Source organism: Brugia malayi (genome assembly GCF_000002995.4).
Source record: "Brugia malayi strain FR3 genome assembly, contig: Bm_v4_Chr4_scaffold_001, whole genome shotgun sequence".
NCBI classification, from domain to species: Eukaryota; Metazoa; Nematoda; class Chromadorea; order Rhabditida; family Onchocercidae; genus Brugia; species Brugia malayi.
Window position 1 is genome coordinate 4,200,336 of NW_025062478.1, and position 21,881 is coordinate 4,222,216.

Here is a 21,881-nt window from a genome sequence, read left to right on the forward strand (position 1 = left end):
AAAAGAAATTTGTGGACAAAATAAGTGACCAATTCAATGCAAATAAATCAGGAAGACTCGGGTTGAATTCAGTCTGTCTGATCAAAATAAAAAAGGAGTTCGAATGCTACTGATTTAGTCAAATTCACCATTGTGGTCTGCAAACTCAAACACTCCTGTACTGAAATAATAACCCATATAGTTCTAGGTAGGTATTGGATGGCCAAAGGTTACACAATAAAATACTAATGTTCCTTTCAATTTTAGCTGAGGTTAGAGTTTTGCTTATAACAAACACAGATTGATTGTCTAAAATGCAGCTCCTGAAAACCAGAAAATTTGATAACATGAAGAAGAAGCCTAAACAAAATAATTAAATTCTCCAGAGTCTCTTAAAAAGAAGGAATTTAAAATAACACTAAAACAAATGCACGTCTAGCACGGTTACTTTGCACTTAACCGATTATTTCAAACGACAAGTAAACCGAAAGAAAAAAACTGAAAGTAGTAAAAGAAGAATGATTATCATCTGGGATCAAGAAAAGCTTCAAAAATGTCAACGAAATCCGCCACGTGCATTATTCTGTGCCTGTTGATTACGACGCATTTGCTCATCGTTGATAACTTTATCAATCATCATACGTCCGTTACGTATGCAGTCCACATCTCCGGTTAAGCTGAAACCATACGGATGTTGATATCTGAGATGCAAGTATAAATTAATAGAACTATGTTTTACAAATATGTTGCCTTTTATATTATCAACAGAATTCCTTCTTCTTTTGTGTTTTCTTTTTAATCATCTGGATATGACAATCATTTCCTTTTGAGAATCAAATTCCATAGTTCCTGATATTCTCCGCTACTTATCAACATCAAGAAATGCTTTTTCGCGAACAATAAGTTCTTTTCCTTTTTAAATACTGAAGCATTTGTTTGCCTGTTGCTAAGAGTAAGCAAGCCCGTTAAATATGAGGAATGCATTATTACAGGTTCGCTATGACTAATCATTCAAATTAATAGATTAACAACTTTGAGTGCACTGAAACTATTTTTATTCCATAGTTACGCAGCAAATTTTTCATATTTCGTCACCGTACACAACTGTCATCCAACACATCCACCACTGCTTATTCTCTAATCACTAGTTTTTCAAATTTGACAACTAATTCTATTTTTTATGTTTACCTGAACAATAAAAAACACTACCTCTATCTATCATCCTAACTTCTGTCAACATAAAAATGTCAATTCCTTCATCAAGTTTCACAACACACTATTAGTTAAAACATACCTTACAAGACGATTCCCTTGTCCTGCAGCTGTACCACGTTTGTGTACTTCCACTTTACAACCGCTTAAATGCTGAATCTCAGCCAGTGTTTTAGCTCTTGGACCGAGGATTGCTCCGACAATGGTATCCGGAATCTGGAAAATCGAAGCCCAATTACGACTAAATGTAAACTGAGATATCCATTTCTGGTTTATTGAAGGCTACTCATAAATTCCTTAATAAAATGAAAAGATTTTGCGCTCACTAAGACATATAACACAGAATTATTCAGAAAGACCCCAAATATTTGACTCTCTGTTGAGTTTAAAGAAAAAAGGCCGCTTGCCCACCTCGAGATCAATATGATTGTTGTCGATAATCTTTTCCTTAATTACGGAAGCGGCAAAATTTTGACCGCTCGATGAGCTACTGTTTTGTTTATTCTGGCTTAATACGTCGATCAGAACGCCACCAACGCCACTCAGTGACTATAAGATATTTCCGTAAGTTTGAGTTCAAGCTTTCAATTTCCGTAAGTAGAATTCCTTTATATTTCTAACTCTTTATAAGCATAGTTCCAAAGTATTACATCCCCAACGACTATCTCGCAAATTAGTTACTTCTTTTATAAATGAATTTTTGCAAATCACAAGTCCGTCATTTTTTGTTACAAAAATCTTCCTGACATTTTTAAATGATTATCGAATGAACTCAACATTAACTCATGGTCACGCAGCTTTAGAAAAAAACTGTCAAACGTAATACTCTGAATTTCATCTGACATTACTTTACGTTTTGATTTTCACACATAAACTTTTCAGAAAATGTTCCACTATCTTTAATAGCAAATCAAATGTTTTACTAAACGATTACCTACCAACAAACTTCCAAATCCGATACACTTCGGTTTTTTATGTTTTTTGAAACCATCCGTAACTTAGTATCAGACAAGATTTAAAAAATTTAAACCGGCGAATTTAAAATCGCATTATATTGGCTGTATAAGTCAACAAATGACTACTGTAGAGAATATTCCTAACCGATATCTAGGGGGTGAAACAAACATCTCCCATAAAAAAAAAGAATCGAATGGAAACTGAATTTCTAGTCGATTAAGAAAACAGTGTAACTATAAATAGAACCAATGTCGAAAAAAAAAAAGCAAAAACCAATAATTAGCGGAATATAAAGCGATATTTAAAAAGGGCGCCTAATGAAAAACTCTAACGAATCATATGCTTGTTCATAAAATAAGAAAAAAAAGCAGAACAAACGCTGCACGAAAGAAATTCATTTTTAATGAAAACTCAAACAAAAATTGTGACCGCTGAAAGGATTGAAAAACAGTTCCAAAAACTGTCCATGATGTAACATTTATAAGAATCTGAATCTATACCCAAACCACATGAGGCTTACAAACTCAGTTCGCATTTCGTTATACCTGAACTTTCGTGCTAACTAGAAAGAACTGAAAGATACTTCGAAAGAAGTAAAAATTAGCTGTTTAAGCTAGCGCCTAATTGTTCATAGTTCATGACTTAAACTTAACGAGTCTAACGGACCAAATGACCTGAGAATTCCGGAAAATTTGGAATCTTCGGAACAAAATGTTGACCATCCAGAAAGAATCATAAATAATAAACGGGATGTATTAATATGAAACGAAATTAGTGCACTATTTATCTGCATACTGATTTTTACTGGCAATCCAGAAATAGAAATATACTTATCTTTTTTATGAAAAATAAAAAATCACAAAAATTAATAAAAGTTTCATGAAGTTTTTTCGGAAATTTAAAGAATGAATGAGTATCAATAGTAGATATCAGCATGAAATTCAAGACTACAATGAACACAGATGCAAAAAACTGCTACGAGGGAAAATATATTGAATGAAAACAAGACTTACTGATATATTATATAATGATATGGGAACTTAAACAGAGAAAATGCAAATTGTTAATACAAATAAATATTAAAACAAAAGGAACTTAAAGAGCGATTAAAAAAAAAAAACTGATTTCAAAATAATAAAATTAGCGCTCAACGATGATGCCACATAAAATTATTTTGCAGGCTGATGAAAGTAGTTGAAATTACTTGCCAACTACACATTAAAAGTAAAAATTAATGCAATATGACACCGGGGAGCGCGCCACATTACTCGCGTTCACTCTCTTCTATTCCACAACAAAAGATTTATCAGGCATGCATGGCTGATGATAAATAAGAATTTAAACTGAGAATAATTTAGATGATTCAGAACAAAATAAATCGTTAAATGATTTAGAACAAAATAACGTTAAAATTCCCTTAAAAAAATAGCATTGATTAGTGCTCAAGAACTTGATGAAGCAGCAGGAATTTATGATAAAATTCAAATTCTACGAAAATTTTCTGCTCGATATAATTAAGTCCAGAAAATGCAGTCCAAGAAGTTGAAAGGTATAAAAGTTGGAATAAAATTTTCATAAAAAGAGTCCAAGAAGTGACAAAAGATACAAATCTCAAACTGGTAGATTCACAAGCTTCCAAAAAAAAAAAAAAAAGAAAAAAAAAGAAAACCACTGGTTATTGCTTTATCGATAAAAGAATGATTGTACTTTGCTTAAATCGTTTTGTCCTCCGCCTGATGATGCTCCTGTTGTTCCTCCCGCTGCACCACTACCTCCTGATCCACCACTAAATCGACGATCACCGTTGTCGACTGTAGCGGCAGTACCTGCTAAATTAGTAGTCTCGAATCGCTGCGGCTGTGATAAACCTTGAGATGAAGTCAAAGAGGGAGTTTCATTTGTCCGCATCTGTGCCATTGCGGCAACACCGAGTCCAAGGCCCAAACCCATGATGTTATATTTTGCCAAGATCTGGAACATATTAACCTGGCAAACAGAAAACGATGGATTAGTTGTAGACTAGAGTTGTTAAATCATTAACCAAAATGTCAGGAAAAGCAGTGAATGGAAGAAGCAATCAAGCTTATGAAACTTATCTAATAAATACAAAAAAGTATGGAATCTTGTCGAAAACGTTTATACCCTTAATTTGTAAGACTTACCTGCATTGCTTGCATAACTTCCGCTACACTGGTCTCATTGAAGCCAGATGTGCGTAAAGTTGACTGCAAACTGTCCAGGAATGCCAACAACTATAAAATAAATGAAGTTTCCCAAAAATTATGAGGTTAAACACAACATAATGTTTCAGAGCATGATTCCAATTCCAAATTGAAGTTATTCATGTATTTGATTTTTTCCATATTCCCCATTTTACGGATTCGAAAACCACCCAAATTACTAGAAAAAAAATTAAAATAAAGAGCATAAAAACAAGTATGACTTATTAATGAAGATATTTTCAGGAAAAAGCCGAAAACATATACCTCACTATTCCCTAAGCCTTGCATAGGGTTAAATTTGAAACCAGCCATATTGTTCTGCTGATATAAATCCTTTGCCGGTGCTGCATATGTCGCTTCTAAACAAAAAGCAACAATTCAAATCCAACCAATAACAGTGTGTATTAAAAATTTGAAATTTTACTACATTTTGTTTTCAACAGTATTATTGCTTCCAAGGTGAAAAAATTCTAAATTCTTTGTGCACGTTATGGTATAAAAACGAATGAAAACAATATGGATGGTGTGGAAAACACTCGCATGACAGTACCATCACTAAGAAGACGGCAGACGGGCAGTACATTTTATTAGTGACGGTGCATGAGCAGATTTTTATGGGTAAATAAAGCAGCTTTAAATGGCCACCACGGCATGAGATGAACTATGACCCGAAAAAAAAAAAAAAAAAAACCATTCAAATAATGAGAAATGATCACTTATAAGAACAACTCAACTTAAATATATCCCGTAAACAAGTTCCATGAATTGGTCCATCCCGAAATACCATAATATGGATTCATTAATTACCCAACATTACAATCTGTCATTCACAATGTTAATAGGAATATCTAAGCTCTACATATCGAAGAAGTAGCTAATCAAAATGCTATGTTATAAATATTATTTTAAATCTGAAAATCGTTAATGGCTTAAAACATATCATGTCAGAATTTGAGCTATACCTCCTGTGATAGATAAGTTGTGGGCTGAAGGTGTTCACTATTGAACAATTACCGATAATACTACTGCTCAATTTTTTTTCCAAGTATTTAAACTATGACGTTTGTATAACAACTTAGGATGGTTTAAATCCAAACCATTTCTTATATATTAACCCGAACTCTATCACTGCATCACTGATATTGGGAAAACCATTGATAAAAATGGCCGAAATCAGGTGATTAATGATGTTCTGGTTGGGAAAACGTGCATAAGAAAAAAATCGAAATTACTGCTTAAAAAAGGCTGGAGCTTGATTAAGAAGAGGCAAACCTGAGACTGTTTGACGATTGCGATCAGAACTGCCCGGACACAAAATGGGCATAATTTACAATACAGGAAAAAAATGTGGTTTGTTCAAACCACATCTTGAGGAAAAGATTAATGACAATAAAAGAAGAATAACTTTTCCTCCTCATAATTTGCTCAATATTATGAGTAATAGCAAAGAGGAGGAGGAGCAGCAGAAAGCAGGAATCTTACTCATTTCAAAATAAGAGAAAAAGATCAGACCTTCACAAAGAAAGGAAGACATGATCTGAAAACAGGATTTTGAAAATCCAGGATTTCTTGAGAAATCCATATTTAGAAAAACTATCAGCTCTTTTTCCATCCTGACTTCCCACACTCTCCCCCTCTTTACTATTTGGGAATCATCATTATCAGTCCACCAAATCTCACCTAACGCTCTTTGCTGATTCGGCTGCCAAACTTGAGCAGCACCATGACTGATCTGTCCAAAATGGTTTTGCTGCACTGTTGGAGCACCGCCAAACTGGGGCGCATTCTGGCTACGACTGCTGAAATCGAAGGGCTGAATCGTCTGGCCCTGGACACCACCACCCATTCCGTGCAACAAGCCACTAGCCGGACCAAAACTATCATCTTTATGATCAGGTATTGTTGCCATGGCATGTTGCGGATCTGCTGCTACCTTTTCCAAGACACGCTGGAGGGCATCCATGAGAACTTCATCCTGTTCAGCAGCTATCGTGATAATCCGTTCTTGGCTAACTTTAGCTTCCTGGCTGCCAGCTTTAGGATAAACCTGGATATTTGCCCCAGTTTGCTCACGAATTTCTTTGATACGCGCACCACTCTTACCGATCACCATTCCGGCCGAAGTATTTGGCACCACGAGTTTCATCTGAATTTTTGATGACTTTGTTTTATTAGAATCCTACCAGTCTTGGGTACACCTGCAGGTTTTGCACAGTCCGGATGAGGTTCCACGATCAACAGCACAAGGTCCAAATATTTTGTGATAAGGGGACGACCAAGTTAAAATTAACTAAAACAGTTCGTGAGATAAACATGAGTTAGATGGAAAACAAAGGTAAATTCTTAAAAGTTTAAGAATAGTTTATGGTAACCTAACAATGTAAAAGTGAACGTGCCCCATCAGGAACATGCAAAACAAATTCGCCTACTACCTAATCATTAGCAAGCACAAATTTTTGAAGGGAAAAGATTTTGAGGTTAAGAGAAGATCCGAATTCGTGTCTTCAGATAAGCATTATCGAAAGGTATTTGTGTGAGAGAGAATAGACTCTGACCACGAGAGGTAAGCTTTTCTGGAGCAATCTGTAAACCAAACTGATTAGAGAGTAATAAAAGATACTGAAACTTCGGGATTCAATAATGTTGGAACATATATTGAGAGCAAGATGATTGGCTTTCTACAACAAATTGATCATGAATTTCGAAAAAAAAAAAAACTATTGAGTGAATATGTTTTTGGGAAATGAAGAGAAGAATACTGTAAAAATTCTAAAAACAGTGGAAAACTGAATTCGAAGAGAACTGGAATTTCTCGAAATTCAAATTTTTAAAAACAAATGTAAGATGATAATCTGAACGATTTTTCAGTTAGACTGTAGCAAAATGTGATAGAAAGCAATGTCAGAGCATCACGATATTTAAAATTCTTCCTCACCTCATTTTTGCGTTCCATTCCTTTATGATCGAAAATATCCGATGGGGTATTGTTGTCCACTTTCTCACGAATCTTTTCCAAAATAACATCGGAAACTTTTAGAACAGATGCAATTTTCCCCTTTACCAAACAAATCCGTTCATTAGTTCCTAAACACTTCAAATGTTATGTGTCCAGTTATTAATCAGTCGAATGAATAAAGTGGTTAGCATACCTGGAGGTAAAATCCCTGACGCGGTCAGCGTAAATACTGCCTACAAATGATCAACTGCCTAAATAACAGATGCTAGTAACTCATCAGTCATTTTTAGGTGATCCATTAGTAAAAAGATTCGTTTGGTTTAGCTAATGTCAGAAGTGATAGTGTATCAATCGTGTTTCTTAGATGTGGATAAGATATATTTTATCTGATGGGAAGGATACCAGGTCAAGCAAAAAATAAACAATCCTCATTTTGAAAATAGACTGGTTTTCCATCTGAATAGCAGTTTATGGGAAAGTAAAGAGAAACCTGGATATACTTCCTGATTTTTACTCATTTGTAAACGGCAGCCAGATTCGCTTTTTAAATTACGCATTGTTTCTCCACCTTTGCCGATCAAAGCACCAACAGCTGCTGAAGGAATTAGTACCTTTACCTGCACCATGTTGTCTAGAAAACAAACAGTTAAGACTTTGTCTGAATTTCATACAGTGAATATCATTATCCAATAAAATTCTTTCAAAATCCCTCCAAATTCAAAAAGAATGAAAAGTATTACAATTCGGTAAACTGTGATTTCTTGAATAAAATTCAATTATTAACACCAAACTTTTACAATTCTTTTTTCGCTAGCCAACCTGATTCAATTTAAATGGCTAGGATTCCCCCCAAATAGCTGTAATTAATGACCGAAGTTCACTCATTTTCCAAACAAAAGCTGCGATGCGATGAAAATAACCCAAAATTTTGATTTTGAATCTCAATCCCTAATATATGCCACATCTTTTTCACGAACCTAATAAATGTCACATCCTTTTCACGAAAAAAAGAACTTTTCAAATTCATTTCCAAAATTCGCAAAATTACCCTCTGTTTCTGAAACATGAGCTTTCTTCGTTGCTGGCCCACCACGCTCGTCACGACTACGTTTCTGTCCAGCCGAAAGAGTCCCTTGCATATTAGCCGGATTGACTTCTACAATCGCATCAGAAAAACAAAACTTGCGATTTTTTTATAAGCATATGTATGTTTCTCATTTAACGACAGTATAGTTCAGTTTGATTTTTATAATTTAAACTTATCTTTGTGCTAAAAAAATGGAACATAGACCACATCACACATAGTAGTTATGAATATGCGCTTACTTAATATTCAAATCCCAAAATTTGAGAGTTGTCCTACAATGTCTGTGGTCTTGAAGGTGTAACTCTTTTTTCAAAATAGAGAAAAAATCTAGTTACTAAAATCTAAAAAAAGAGAAACTATACGAGTGAAAGTATGAATTTTGTAAACAGTAACATTTCTCCTTTTTTCGATACTATCCTATCATAAAACTTCGCATTAACGTCATATTCGAAAAACCAAGGACAGTTATTCAAAAAACTAATCCGACAATATGGCTTCACCTCATGCTAACGATGCAGTTTAAAATTTCTACTTTCATTGTTAGCGAATACTACCTAACAGCCAATGAAGAAGCAATTTCGAACACTAATCACTTCACTTTTATCCCAAACTTAAAACTTGAAAACAATTCCAGTTTTTACCATTATCTTTGTTATCGTCCATTATATCACCTTTAATATCGTTAGCCATCAGCTTCAAATTAAACACCTACAAGAAAAAAAAAACTGTGAAAAAAGAGTTTCGGAAAAAGTTATTTAGTTGAATACGTATAGAGGAATAAAAACAAGTACTCAAAGAATCACTGAAAATGAAATATGCCGCTAAAGTTATTATTAATATAAGAAGATAAGTTGTTCTAAATGAATTGATTGCACCACAGAACTTAAATACTCAAAGTAACAAGAATAGCATCAACTCATCAAAATCAAGAATCATTCTATTCAAGGAATAGTATTTCCCTTGTAAAATTATCACATTAGACATAAATGTATGTAATTTAATCATATAACAAGCTATTACTGCAAGTAGCTTCTACGTGTTTTAATTAACTGCGAACAAAAATTTAACTGGTATACTAAACACAGCATAATTCCCAGAATTTTAGTGAAATAAATATCATTATAGCAACATTTCATTAGCTCCTATATATGATATATCAATATTAATAAATGGCAGTAAACATATCCAACTAGTAAAAATGCATCCAGCAAATACCATTTAACACCCCTGACTTTAAATATTATCAGTAACTTATATCACTTGACCCTAATCAACAAGACACAGTGATAATATGCAATGACAATACACATCATGCTATCGCATTTGTCACAACCTTTAACCCTTCCAACCACTTCCACAAGAAAAACTTCAACAAATTAGCCCAAAACACCGACAAAAGCAATGAGACGTCAGCCACCGCCACGCTGAGTATCCCTCAAATTATTTATCGATTGCTCAAGACTGAATTTAACACTCATCATTGCAGCCCGTGAAAAATTTCGACGAACCATTATGACAAACAATTTAACCTAATGAAAGCTGAATTACAATGTAATTAGCTGACTTTATTTATTGTTTTCGTCGGCCATTCCAAAATCTACGTTTAATTTTATTATCAGTAAAGTAGTTTTCTATATCTATTGATATCATGTGCTATGTTTATAGCAATTTGTTATCAATATACTTTCATACTTATCATTTCAGTATTATCTTTGATACAGTTTTTCGTTCATTGACACTGTAATAAGTTTATTTGGGATACCGTAATTTTCCTAATACTGTTAAATACACTTTTGCTACATCGCCGTACCGTAGTATTATGCGTTTTACATAATATCACTGAATAATTTTGCTCATTAGATGTAATCTATTTAATAGCGCTTATATTTAATTGTATTTAATGGTATCAGTAAGCTAATAATTAGTAATATTATTTATTAGCTAATAATCAAAAATCATTACAATACTTTTAAATTGATGTTACCAGTTATTGATAAATAATTTGATTAAATGGACTGAATTATTTGAAGAAAGAAATAAAATAACAAAGACAGTTTGTTTGCTTTATAAGTTTTTTTTTTTTTTTCAAAAAAATTTTTTTTATTTAGTACTTATGTTACTATTTAATGATTTTTTATCTCTAATTTGCATAATCTTATTGGATGTAAGTTAACTTGTAAAAAATAAAACTTTTGTAATTATTTTATATAGTGCATTAGTTATGATACTAATAATTCAAAAATTAGTGACTAATGTTTTTATTTGAGAATTTTTCATATGTGAAGAATTCCTTAACATAGTTGTTTAAATAATAATATTTATAAAATAGTTTTGTTTTCTTTCTTTTTAACTCTGTGATATTAAGTTTGAGGATGAAGAAGGCAAATGATAAACGATAATGAATTGGGAAGAACTTAAGAATAGTTAGATTCTCCTTGATGCTAATAGAAATGGAAATAAAATGAAACGATGATCGGATTTATTCTAATTTATACTTCTTAAATTTCATTTTTCTTTTTTTTTTCGCTTAAATTTTGTAATTAAGAAATCTGAAATTTTCTACAGTCTAATATGTAATATAATGATAAATTTTTTTTCCTCTTTTTATTTGAATATTTTTTATAAAATTGTTTAAGCACTTAATATACTGAAAATTTATTTTACTCACTGATAATGATTTACAGTGAATTTTTTTTTTTGTCAATTAATTAATATAAAGCAAATTTCACGCATTAATTCATATTATAGTAATCAGTAAATTTGATCAACGTTATATTGATAATGAATAATTCAAATTGAAATTGAAATAAATATCAGATAGTTTAGTTTTTGAAATTTTAGTTAGACGGTTTATTCAATTAACCAATTGTTTTTTCCAATTTATTTTTACTGGTAGCCAAACTACGTCGTCGATCAATCTCTCCAGTGATCCGTCTGATTTCTACCAGATATTCTTTCTCACATTCATTGATTACTTCTCTCTTGTTGTTACATTTTGTTGCACCCGACAAGCACATGTAATACTCCAACTAAAATTCATCTAATTTTACTTTAAAAAACATCCCGAAAGTAAAAAAGAAATGAAAAAAGGACTGCAATATTGAAAGATAACAATCACTGATTGATAATAATGCAATAATAATTATCGTTGTTGTTATTATTATTGTTACTAATTAGTTATTAATTTATTACTCTTTGTAAATAGTAATACAAATATTGAAACAGAAATCGATTACATTCTTGTAAGCAAACCTCTAAGTCATCTTCAAATTCCTTACAGTATTCTTCAGCATATGTTCGCATTATACAAGCCGGAAAATTTAGGCTAAAATAAGTTACATTTTTTTTTTCTTTTTTTGTAATTTGAAATATTTTAAATTAAACCATAAATATATCTGTTGGTTATGGTACAAATTAAAATAAAAAGGACAATTCGGACAATAATATTGATTACACTGAAATTTTCCAAATTTCGACTTTATTTGAATTTGGTTATTTTCAGCTTTTGCAATTATCATTTTTGATGATCAATTAGTGTAACCGGAAGCGATGCAATTTATCAGTGATTGATAATATAACTTTTAACTGATTACTAATCAATGGCCTTGATGTAATCTATCAGTAGATGAAAATAATATAATTTTTGATGCACTGAATTAATTTAATGCTGAATAGAAAATATTTTGAAACTATCATACTTTTATCATTTTTGATGCTATCATATTTTTATATACTTTTGATTATATTTTCCTTTTTTTTTTGCATTGTTAATTAACATACTCGCATATTCCTTTCTGCGGATTCCATGTGGTAATATTGTAACAATGTTTTTGTATTTTATGACACAAAATATGTTTCATCGCCCTACTGATCAACTGTTTCAGGACAATTGATGTCCATCGCATTCCGGATTTAGCGCAGTCTTCTGTAAGAGCATTTCAGTGGTAAAATATTTGCATTAATTGGAAATATATAATTGGAAAAAAATGGAAAAAAAATTACTGAATGAATGTAATACAAACCAATTACAACTGCAATTTTTTCCAGAAATTCACCATAACCCGGTTCATCGATACAATTTGATGAAACGACCAGTTCGGTCATACATTCAATTGAGAAATATCTAAATTAAAGTTTAGAATTACAATTATATAATTTCAAGCTTTAATTAATCTTTAATGCTAAATTACAAGTAAAGATAGAGAATAGTGGAATAATAATATGACATGGGATATAGGTCAATCAATAAAGCAAAATTTATCTAATGTAATGAGGAAGCAGAAATAAATTTTAAAAAAGAACAGAAATTAATTAGCAAAAGAATAGAAAGAAATTTTTGTTTCACAATTCAATTCTATTTATTTGATGAAGCTGTAATACTACGATATTGTTTTATCAAATGCATTTTGAAGAAATTGAAATATTGAAACCTTAACTTTTTGTGAAATAAATACTATAGCAAATATTAGAAAAATAAATAAAAATTGGAAATTATATTAATTAATTATTAATGTAGAAAAAGCATGCCATTCCCTTAAAACTAATTATTTTATCAGATTATTCTTTTTTTGAATTAAATGATAAAAAGCGTTATTTAAAATTAAATAATAATAAGTACTATTTGTCATTAAATAATAGCAAAAATGCTAACAAAGAAATATAACAAATGAGAATTGTGTCCAAATTTATTCCTTTTTTTTTAATTTATGCTTAGTCAATAATTTTTCTTTTAGTATTTCACTAAACAATAACCCTATTACTATAATTCAATTTATTTGAATTTCTGATAATTTTCTGATAATTTCTGATACTATGGAATTTTTTAATCAACCCTCAATTTATTAGTGCTTAATGATGATTTGCAACATCTTTATTAGATGACAAATCGATATGCATTTAAATTGAGGAAGCAAAATATATATTCAAGACTTATCGTTCGGTATATTTCCCGGTAAATAATAATATGCGGTCGATTTTGTAAAATTTCTTGTATAATAACTACAAACTTTCGCTCTTATTCACAGAAAAGAAAATCTAAAGTGGAACTTTTTTTCATTACTCTTCACATAATCCAACAGGTGGAATAAATGGAATCATACTCCAATGATTAGTGCAATTTAAAACTGCTTCGTGACACCTGTCATCGGTAATATCTTAAAAAAAACAAAGGAAAAGTTTTTTTTTTTTTTTTTTTTTTTTTTTTTTTAAACTCAAATATACCCATATTTTTGGTCTTATTTGAAAAATTCAGTTTTACATAATGAAATTTTTCGATTAATAGTATAATCATTTTGCTAAGAGATGAATCTATCAAATGATGTTATTTTCATTTCTCTCGTTTTCTCTTCTTTCTTTCTTTTGTAAATTTTTTGTTTCAAAAGGGTTTTTTTTTTAATTTCAGATTTAAATTAATCTTAGTGAAAATTTTAATTTAGAAAAACATGTCTTTTGAAAAATTTTTGAATATCATTTAAATCAGTGAACTTTAATTTAAACTTCTGATATCAATCGAATTTCATATACTGTGTGAAAATGTTGGTCATTTTTAGTATTTGAACTATGAACATTTGTTGTGATTAAAAATTAAAAGCAATGATTAAACAATGGATGAAATGCAAATATTACAAAATTCAAAAACTTTCCTTGTCGCCCGCAGATTGTACATTTCTATTTTAAAAAAATAAAATAATTTTGCTCGGAAGAAAACACACTGATTGTTTTTTTCCAAAATTAATATTTTTAAACTTACAATGATCAATATTTTGCTCAAAAAAATTTTGTCCAAATGTCATTTGTAAACTAATAATTGACAATAGCGCAACTGAAAATATCAATTGGCGATACATTATTGTTATAATTGTCATTTGTTCCTTTTTCTTTCAGTTTTTGAATTCCTTTTTTCTTCTTTTAACTTTCGCACAACTAAGAGGCAACAATATCTTTTGTAAAAGAATTTAATGAAAATAATTTAATAAACCGCAAGTTTAGTTTTTTATAGTATTTTCTTCCAGTAATTTTATGCAAAATTGCTAGTCATTAGTGAATTCCCCTATCGATTGAAATTATTTAAAATGTCAAAAATGTAAATTTTAGATTAAAATTTTGCAGGGAGAAAATATTTTATTGCTTTTTTGTCTTTGCTCTCTTTAATAAATAAATTGCATGAAAAAATTTATAAAGGAATGGAAAAAAAAATGAAAAATAGGATATGAAATTCTATTTGGCAAATATTGCTGACATTTGAGGATTTTAAAATAATAAATTAAGTTGTGTGTACGCAAGACATGCATGCATGCATATGCGTGCACAAATGTAATGCACATATGTAAGTTCATAGTTATCATTTTTACTGAATTATCATTCACATCAATTAATCATTCAATTAGTCAATTTGCATTTTCATTAGGAATGAATCAATAGAGAGATCATTTTTTATTGAAAGATTTTTCTATCGTCGCAATCAATGAGTCGAGATATTTCTCGTAGATAATTTGAGCGCCATAAGTTTGTGGTAGAGATAGGTACAATAGGAATATCACCTGAAAATAATATTTTTTACATTTAATTGATTTAATTTTTCTTTTCTGAGCAAAAAAGTATTTATGCAATTTTTTTCAAGAATTAAAATAAAGAAATTAAATACATTGGCGGAAAATTAAAAATCAAATTATGAGAATTCATTACAGAAATGTCGAAATTAAATACTGCTAGTGTGAAAACAAAAAAAAAAAAAAGTTATTATATCGAAAATAAATGTATGAGTCATTTTCAAAGCAGCTTATGTAAACAATAAGTGAAGTTTTAAATTAAGTTTAAAAAATTAAAATTTGATAGAACTGAAAGATATTTAAATTTACTTTAACTATCCAATACAATGGTACAACACGCATAATTGCTTCAGCAAAGAAATCAATCAGTGAATAAAATGCAAATACCGTCCAATAAATTAACCATTGTGTATCATCGTCCTTTTGCTCAGTTCGAATTGCCTAAATTAGTTTGATGGATTTTAAAATTTTGAACTAAAATGGATAATTACCTAATAATAACTCATTGTATTTCAAATTTAACATTTTTTTTAAACAATTTTCAACCTTGTCATCAATTGTCAAGCATTTGTCATTTAGATCTGCGACAATTTTATCATTCTTTAAATTTATGAACATAAAAATAGCACTAATTCGAATTTCTATCTTAATTAGCACTTAAAATGTTTGCTATAATAAGCATTTTCTATTATTTACTTACTTACCTTAACTGAAGCATATGCCGGATAACCGAAACCGATTAAATTACAAACAAGCTGTGCCAGTGATCCAACAGCCAGATAGATAGCAATAAGGCCCATCATACCATATGTTAGCTTTATAATTTAATTTTTATAGCAAAAGAGTTGACGGAGAGAAACAGAGAGATTTTTGATTTTATCAATTCTTTTTTCTCTTTCTTAATTTTGCCAAATATTTTAAAAATTTTGGGAAGAACTTTAAAAGTTAAGATTAAATGATCAGAAATAAATTTGTGCAAACATTTAAAATTAAAAATTTCTCTCCGCTTCGTTTTATTATCATCTTATTTTGACAAATATTAAATTAAAAAGAAAAAAAGCATTTACATTCCTATTTATTTGATTTCTTTTCCTTATTAAATTATTATAAAAGAGTTCTATTCCGTCTTGCTTTTGCTTTTTCCGCTACTATAAATGTATTCCGTTCCGCTAGTGCTATTTCATTTTGTCTTATTTGATTTGATTTAGTATTGAAATATTGCAAAAAAATTTTTAGGAATTATTCACTTGTTCACGTGGTAATTGAGTTTTTGCTTCCAGTGCGGACAATATCTTATCCAATTGTACATTACTTTTATCATATAGGATACTTTTAAGTGCTGGTACCAAATCATTGAAGGAATGTACGGTAGCTTTTTCAGTACCTTTTAATTTGCCACCTTTACTACCTCCACCACCACCGCGCACTGATGGTGACGCTTGTAAACTCATTGGGATTGGATGATCTGGAAGTGAGGATATTAATATTTCAAATGCAAACTATGAATTAAATTCAGTGAAATAATTAGCTGAAGAGATTTTTCCAATTATAATCAAAAATTATAATCATAATACAATTTCCAAAGATTTTAATGAATTTAAATTTACAACTCTAAATAACTGTCAATTTTAGGTTATCTTTTAATAATTTTGTGAAATATTTAAATGATTTCTAATTCTTTAAAAGCAAATGATTAATTTAATTAGCATAATTTACTTTTTTTTTCATAGATACAAATGTGAAAGGGATGAAATCTAAAATTTTATGAATGTAATAAACAACTTCAGTAATTTTCAATTTAATAATTATATTAAAATGAATAATTTGACAATTTTAAAATATTTGAATTACTTGAATTAGAAAAATGAACTCAATCGTATCTGAACAGAATATTTCAGCAACAGCCGAATCGATGATGTGCAACTGTATTCCACTAATTAGTAAATTGCTAATGTTTTTATAAAGAATTTTGAAGCATTTATACTGTATGATTGAGATGTACGATCTTTTATGCAAATTACTTTTTAACAAATTTAAAGTTTTATATGCCAATTTGAATTCATTTTCCGGTTGAATTTGTTAATGAAATTTCATTGAATATGTTTCATTGAAAATAAAATTTTTTGATTGGAAATCTTTCTTTCGTGGACAATATAATTCTAAAAAGGAAAAAAAAAAAAAAAAAAAAAAACTAAAAACAAAATTTTACTTTTATTACGAAACATTTTTCAACTGCGACAAATATTCATATAATTTGAAGTAAGCAAATCAATGGTAATAATAGTAATAGTAGCAGTAGTGGAGTAATACTTAAGAGTGGATAGTAGTAGAGTAATACTTAATTATTTCTAGATTATTATATAAAGTATCATAACTAAGTGTTCGACTAAATCTATCAAAAGTCTGAGCTTATTAAGGAGGTAAGAAACATAATCAAACATTCATTATACATCATTGTTTAGTAAAAATATAGAATGAAGTAGTAAAACCAATATCGTATAGGAAAATTTTCTTTAGTGATAAATTTATAAATTTAAAAAAAAAATCAAATTCGAAATTTCTTTATCGAAAATTATATTTTGAAAAAGAAAAATATTTTTTTTCTGCAAATAAATTTCTAAAATTGAATTGGTGAAGTAAAGGAAATATAAAATTTAGGAGAAAAACACGACAGAAAACAATGTAAAGCAAATTTGGCAAATAAATTATTTTCAAAAAAAAAAAAAGAGAAAAAAAAAGGAACGGAAAACATTTCATAAACCAAAGATATTATCGTTTTATTTTCGTTTTTTTAAGCCACTTCTTACAATTGAGTAGCATAAATTACCGGCACCACAGGTATAACCTGCCGGACATTGATTATTAATGCAAGGACCTGAAAGTATCAAATGAGTAAAAGAAATCAGAGTAGAACGATTTCGAGAAATTAAACTTAAACTTTTTTCTAAGCTTGCTAATTTGTTAATAAATATTTAGCACTTAATATGAAGTGATCAGAGGCTAAATGGCTAACTTATTATAATTAATTATGATAAATTTATCGTAGTAAGATAAAATAAGTTAATATATATATATATATATATATATATATATAAAAGAAAAAAATGTATAAGAAAATGACACAAATAGTATAAATTGTACCAAGTACAGCACCGGAACCAAGTGGACAGCAATAATTATTGACATTGCATGAGTAGCCAGCTGGACATAAGTTATTGACACATGGACCTAAGATTAAAGAAAGTTAATTCTTTTCATTAATTTCAAGATTACTTTTTTCATGAAAATTAATACAATTTAATAATGGGAAATTAGTAAAATTTATTCAGTTTATAAATTTAGATAAATGATTTTGTAAGTGGGAACTTTTTAAAATTTCATTTGTAATTAGTGATAGTAATCTCTTTTCTCCATTTTTTTTAAATCACTTTCATTCTCAGTTTCTAAAATTAGTGTTCTAGAAAAAAAAATTTTTTTTGATTTAAATATTTGATTTATCAATTAACAAATCTTAACAGTATAACAGTGATATCATATAATTTCATTAGAATAATTTGAATTTAGGAATGAATCTATTTAATTTCCACATGCTACTTTATTAAATCATAAACTTAAATTTGCTCCGCTTATTAAACAATATATGGAAGTGATTATTTGATAGTTTTGTAAAACATTTACCGGTAGAATTTCCGGAAGCACAGCGACAGCAAAAACCTCGACTGTTACAGAAGAAGCCTTGTCCACAAAGTCCATTGATACATGCTGCTACGGCTGGTCCTCCATCACATGCTGCTGAAAATATCACATCCTCACTTCTTCTTTCCTTAATTCTCTTCCTACTAATACCAAAAGCTAATTAAAGTTTAAATTATTGTTATGAATTTACTGTAAATTAAGTAATTAAGGTTAATGAACAGATCAATTAGTTAATTAACCGAATTAATTAAATTTAATGAAATAGTTTAATGACTGAATTGATAGTAGACTAAATTACTATATGTGTATGCTATAAGTTATTGCTATGAATTGCTGTGAAGTAAATAAACAAATAACAAATTAAATACTATATGTCAAATAAATAAGAAAGTGAATAAATAATGGAAGAAATTATTTGAAATCGTTATTTATTATTATTATTATTATTAGTCATTTTTTGTGATCAAACTAATAGGTTACATTACATTTTATATGATAAAACTGAAGGACAAAAATTAAAAAAATTTTAAATATTGAAATTGCACAAAAGTAGTTGAAAATATTTTTCTTTAATTTTCTCTTTAAAAATTTTGTGAAGAAAGTTAAATTAAAAAATTAATTTAGAACAAACTCACTTGAAAGACTGAAAATATTTGATTGACTTGGTGTAATTGGTACTGGAATTGGGATAATATTAATGCTTCCAGGATTGATGACTGCTGGAATATTATTGTTTGGCATTGTAGCTGGACAGCAACATGCATGAATGCAAATCATTCGAGGTGCAACTTGTTGACATTGAGAACTTGCATAACAACTTGCAAAGCATCCCGGTGGACAATTTTGCATGTACTGTCGTTTAAATCGATTTAAAACTAAAAAATTAAATTTAAATTGTTTAATTAGAATAAAACTGGGCAATAAAAGAGTTCTGCAATTCATTTTTTTTCAGTTCAGTCTATCAGTGTGCTAAAAGATCATGCATTTTTGAATAGCTTGACAATAAATTTGCATTACTTTATTGTAGAATTCAATTATTCAATTAAGCCAAAAGGTAAGTATAAAGATTAAATTACTTAGTTTTACATTCCAATACATATTTGGATTTTTTTCTTATAAAACGATTTCTCATTATTACCATTTTATTTTAAGAACAAACATCTAACTTGTTTTACTTCATTTACATCATAACAAATTTATTTTAACCAAAATAAAAAAATTTATAGAAAAATAATTTAATTAATTTAAATTTACATGAAGTATTTCCATTTATGTTGTCATTATGTTCATTCAAAATTGCTTCATTTGCAACAGTTTCAGACGAAATATTCGTAATCATTATGAGAAACATTGAGACATGAAATGAAATCGCCAAATTTGCTCCAATTTGATACATTTCTATTCTTGTTGCACTTCAGAAATTCATTAAAAAAAAATTTTATAAAAATTTTTCACAGTGAACAAAAAAATATAATTAGAAATAAATGATAAATGCGCGAAAAAAAAAAAACGATTAATTAGTTTTTAATTTAAGAAGCATCAGAACTTATTATAACCATTGAAAAAAACTTTTATTGTTGCATTTTTTTTATTTATTGAAATTAGTTTTTTTTTTTTTTAATTTTTTTAAACTAAACTATTACATCCATCTCATTAACTTGTTTAGCAATTATTACCACACTATGATATCACATAACCATCAATTTTAGTGTATTAATTGATCATGTTAAAGTGAAGAATACGTAGTTGGGTAAATATACCCAAGAGCCAAGGGTACTGTAACTTAGATAAGGATACTGTAGAGGTAGTAATTTCCTTATAAAATTCATCTTTAGCATGGATACTTTTATATGTGTATATTTTCTGCAGCTCATTTTAACGTGTCGTATCTTTTTTTTTTGATTATTACTGTATCACTGATTGGATTGCTTTACCATATAATAAAATATACTGTTTATAAAATATTTCAACCATTTGCTTTTAAACAACAAAAAAAAATACTTCTATATTATAACAATAAACAATAATGATATAATTTAAAACCAAATTTTTTCGATCATAATTCTTATTAAACTTAATAAGTATTTTAATGCATTTCAATCAATAAAAATACCTTTGTTTACTAATTGAATGCACATTTGGGCATAATGCAAAAAAAAGGACAAAGAACAAATAAAATTCACCTTTTCTATTAATTAATGTTAATGAAAAGCTAATTAAATGAATTAATTATACGTATACGAATAAGTATTGAATTTAATAAAGTGACCATCAAAGCTAACAGTGATGAAAATGGTACTTATCCCAAACTCAAATCAAACTTCTTCACTCATCTCTTATTTCATACTTCTCTTTTCTCCCTCTCCCTCTTCTCTCTCTCTCTTTCGTTTTAAAACTGGACAGTTCACTGCACTTGTTTATTGAGCATTTAAGAAGACGTGACGCATCGTAATCCTAATCATTTAAAACTAATAAAACTTCACCTCCATTTCACTATATCTTCATCAATGTTACAAACCTTATATCGTTATACTTATATATATTATTTAATTTTATCAATTTTTTAAAATTTGATTTTAATTTTATTTATTATTAGCATAGCATTTTATCTGCAACAACAAAGATTATCTCAATATGATGTGATTTAATGATTTGTTTTTTACTATTGAATTTAAATTCATAAAATTCAGAACTGATTCAAGTCAAAATTCATTAACCAAAAAATTGGACAATCAAGCAGTAATAGTGGAATAAAAACGATTGGATAAATGAATGAATGCATGAAAAAATATGAAACTAAATGTAGAAGAAAATAATGATTTTGCATATTAGTACAAATCAAAAGTAGAATTGAAAAATTAAAGTGAAAAATAAAAAAATAGATGGGAATGAACAGCAAATAAATGGAAATAAAGAAATAAGGATAGGAATAAATGAAAAATTATGGATTTATCAGGAATAAATAAAATATTTTTATATTTATTAGTGCAATATACTGAGTGAATAAAAGAAATAGCAATAAAAATATTTCTTTTAAAATTATTTATTTTAACAAAAATATGCAATTATTCTTGTATTGCTTAACCAAATATCAAATTTAGTTCCAAAAAATTCAAAATCTATTTTGCTACTAAATATAACACACATATTTCGTAAAGCTGAAAAATGCTATAGGAAAAAAGTATTATGAATAACTTATGCGATAAGTAGTTAAAGATTTTGGA

General features: G+C 28.8%; 3 protein-coding genes across 3 annotated transcripts; all 3 read right to left on the reverse strand.

Moving 5' to 3' along the window:
• Positions 1–535: 535 nt before the first annotated feature.
• On the reverse strand, positions 536–9,103 carry Bma-nova-1 (KH domain containing protein; the record flags this gene model as incomplete). The annotated part of the gene is made up of 11 exons (XM_001895375.2): positions 536–656; positions 1,274–1,407; positions 1,603–1,740; positions 3,856–4,119; positions 4,311–4,400; positions 4,635–4,729; positions 6,051–6,516; positions 7,306–7,454; positions 7,817–7,957; positions 8,375–8,482; positions 9,055–9,103. 11 exons carry the CDS (start codon positions 9,101–9,103, stop codon positions 536–538), a joined length of 1,755 nt encoding a protein of 584 aa, XP_001895410.2.
• A 2,168-nt stretch (positions 9,104–11,271) lies between these two features.
• On the reverse strand, positions 11,272–12,517 carry Bm10596 (Uncharacterized protein; the record flags this gene model as incomplete). Its single annotated transcript, XM_001895376.2, has 4 exons — positions 11,272–11,442; positions 11,666–11,738; positions 12,194–12,338; positions 12,436–12,517. The coding sequence occupies 4 exons, from the start codon at positions 12,515–12,517 to the stop codon at positions 11,272–11,274; spliced, it is 471 nt and encodes a 156-aa protein (XP_001895411.1).
• A 2,321-nt stretch (positions 12,518–14,838) lies between these two features.
• Bm5185 (TB2/DP1, HVA22 family protein) lies at positions 14,839–20,053 on the reverse strand (the record flags this gene model as incomplete). The annotated part of the gene is made up of 10 exons (XM_043081582.1): positions 14,839–14,952; positions 15,271–15,402; positions 15,666–15,776; positions 16,209–16,426; positions 16,813–16,830; positions 17,789–17,836; positions 18,103–18,189; positions 18,640–18,753; positions 19,293–19,532; positions 19,912–20,053. 10 exons carry the CDS (start codon positions 20,051–20,053, stop codon positions 14,839–14,841), a joined length of 1,224 nt encoding a protein of 407 aa, XP_042937516.1.
• Positions 20,054–21,881: the final 1,828 nt, after the last annotated feature.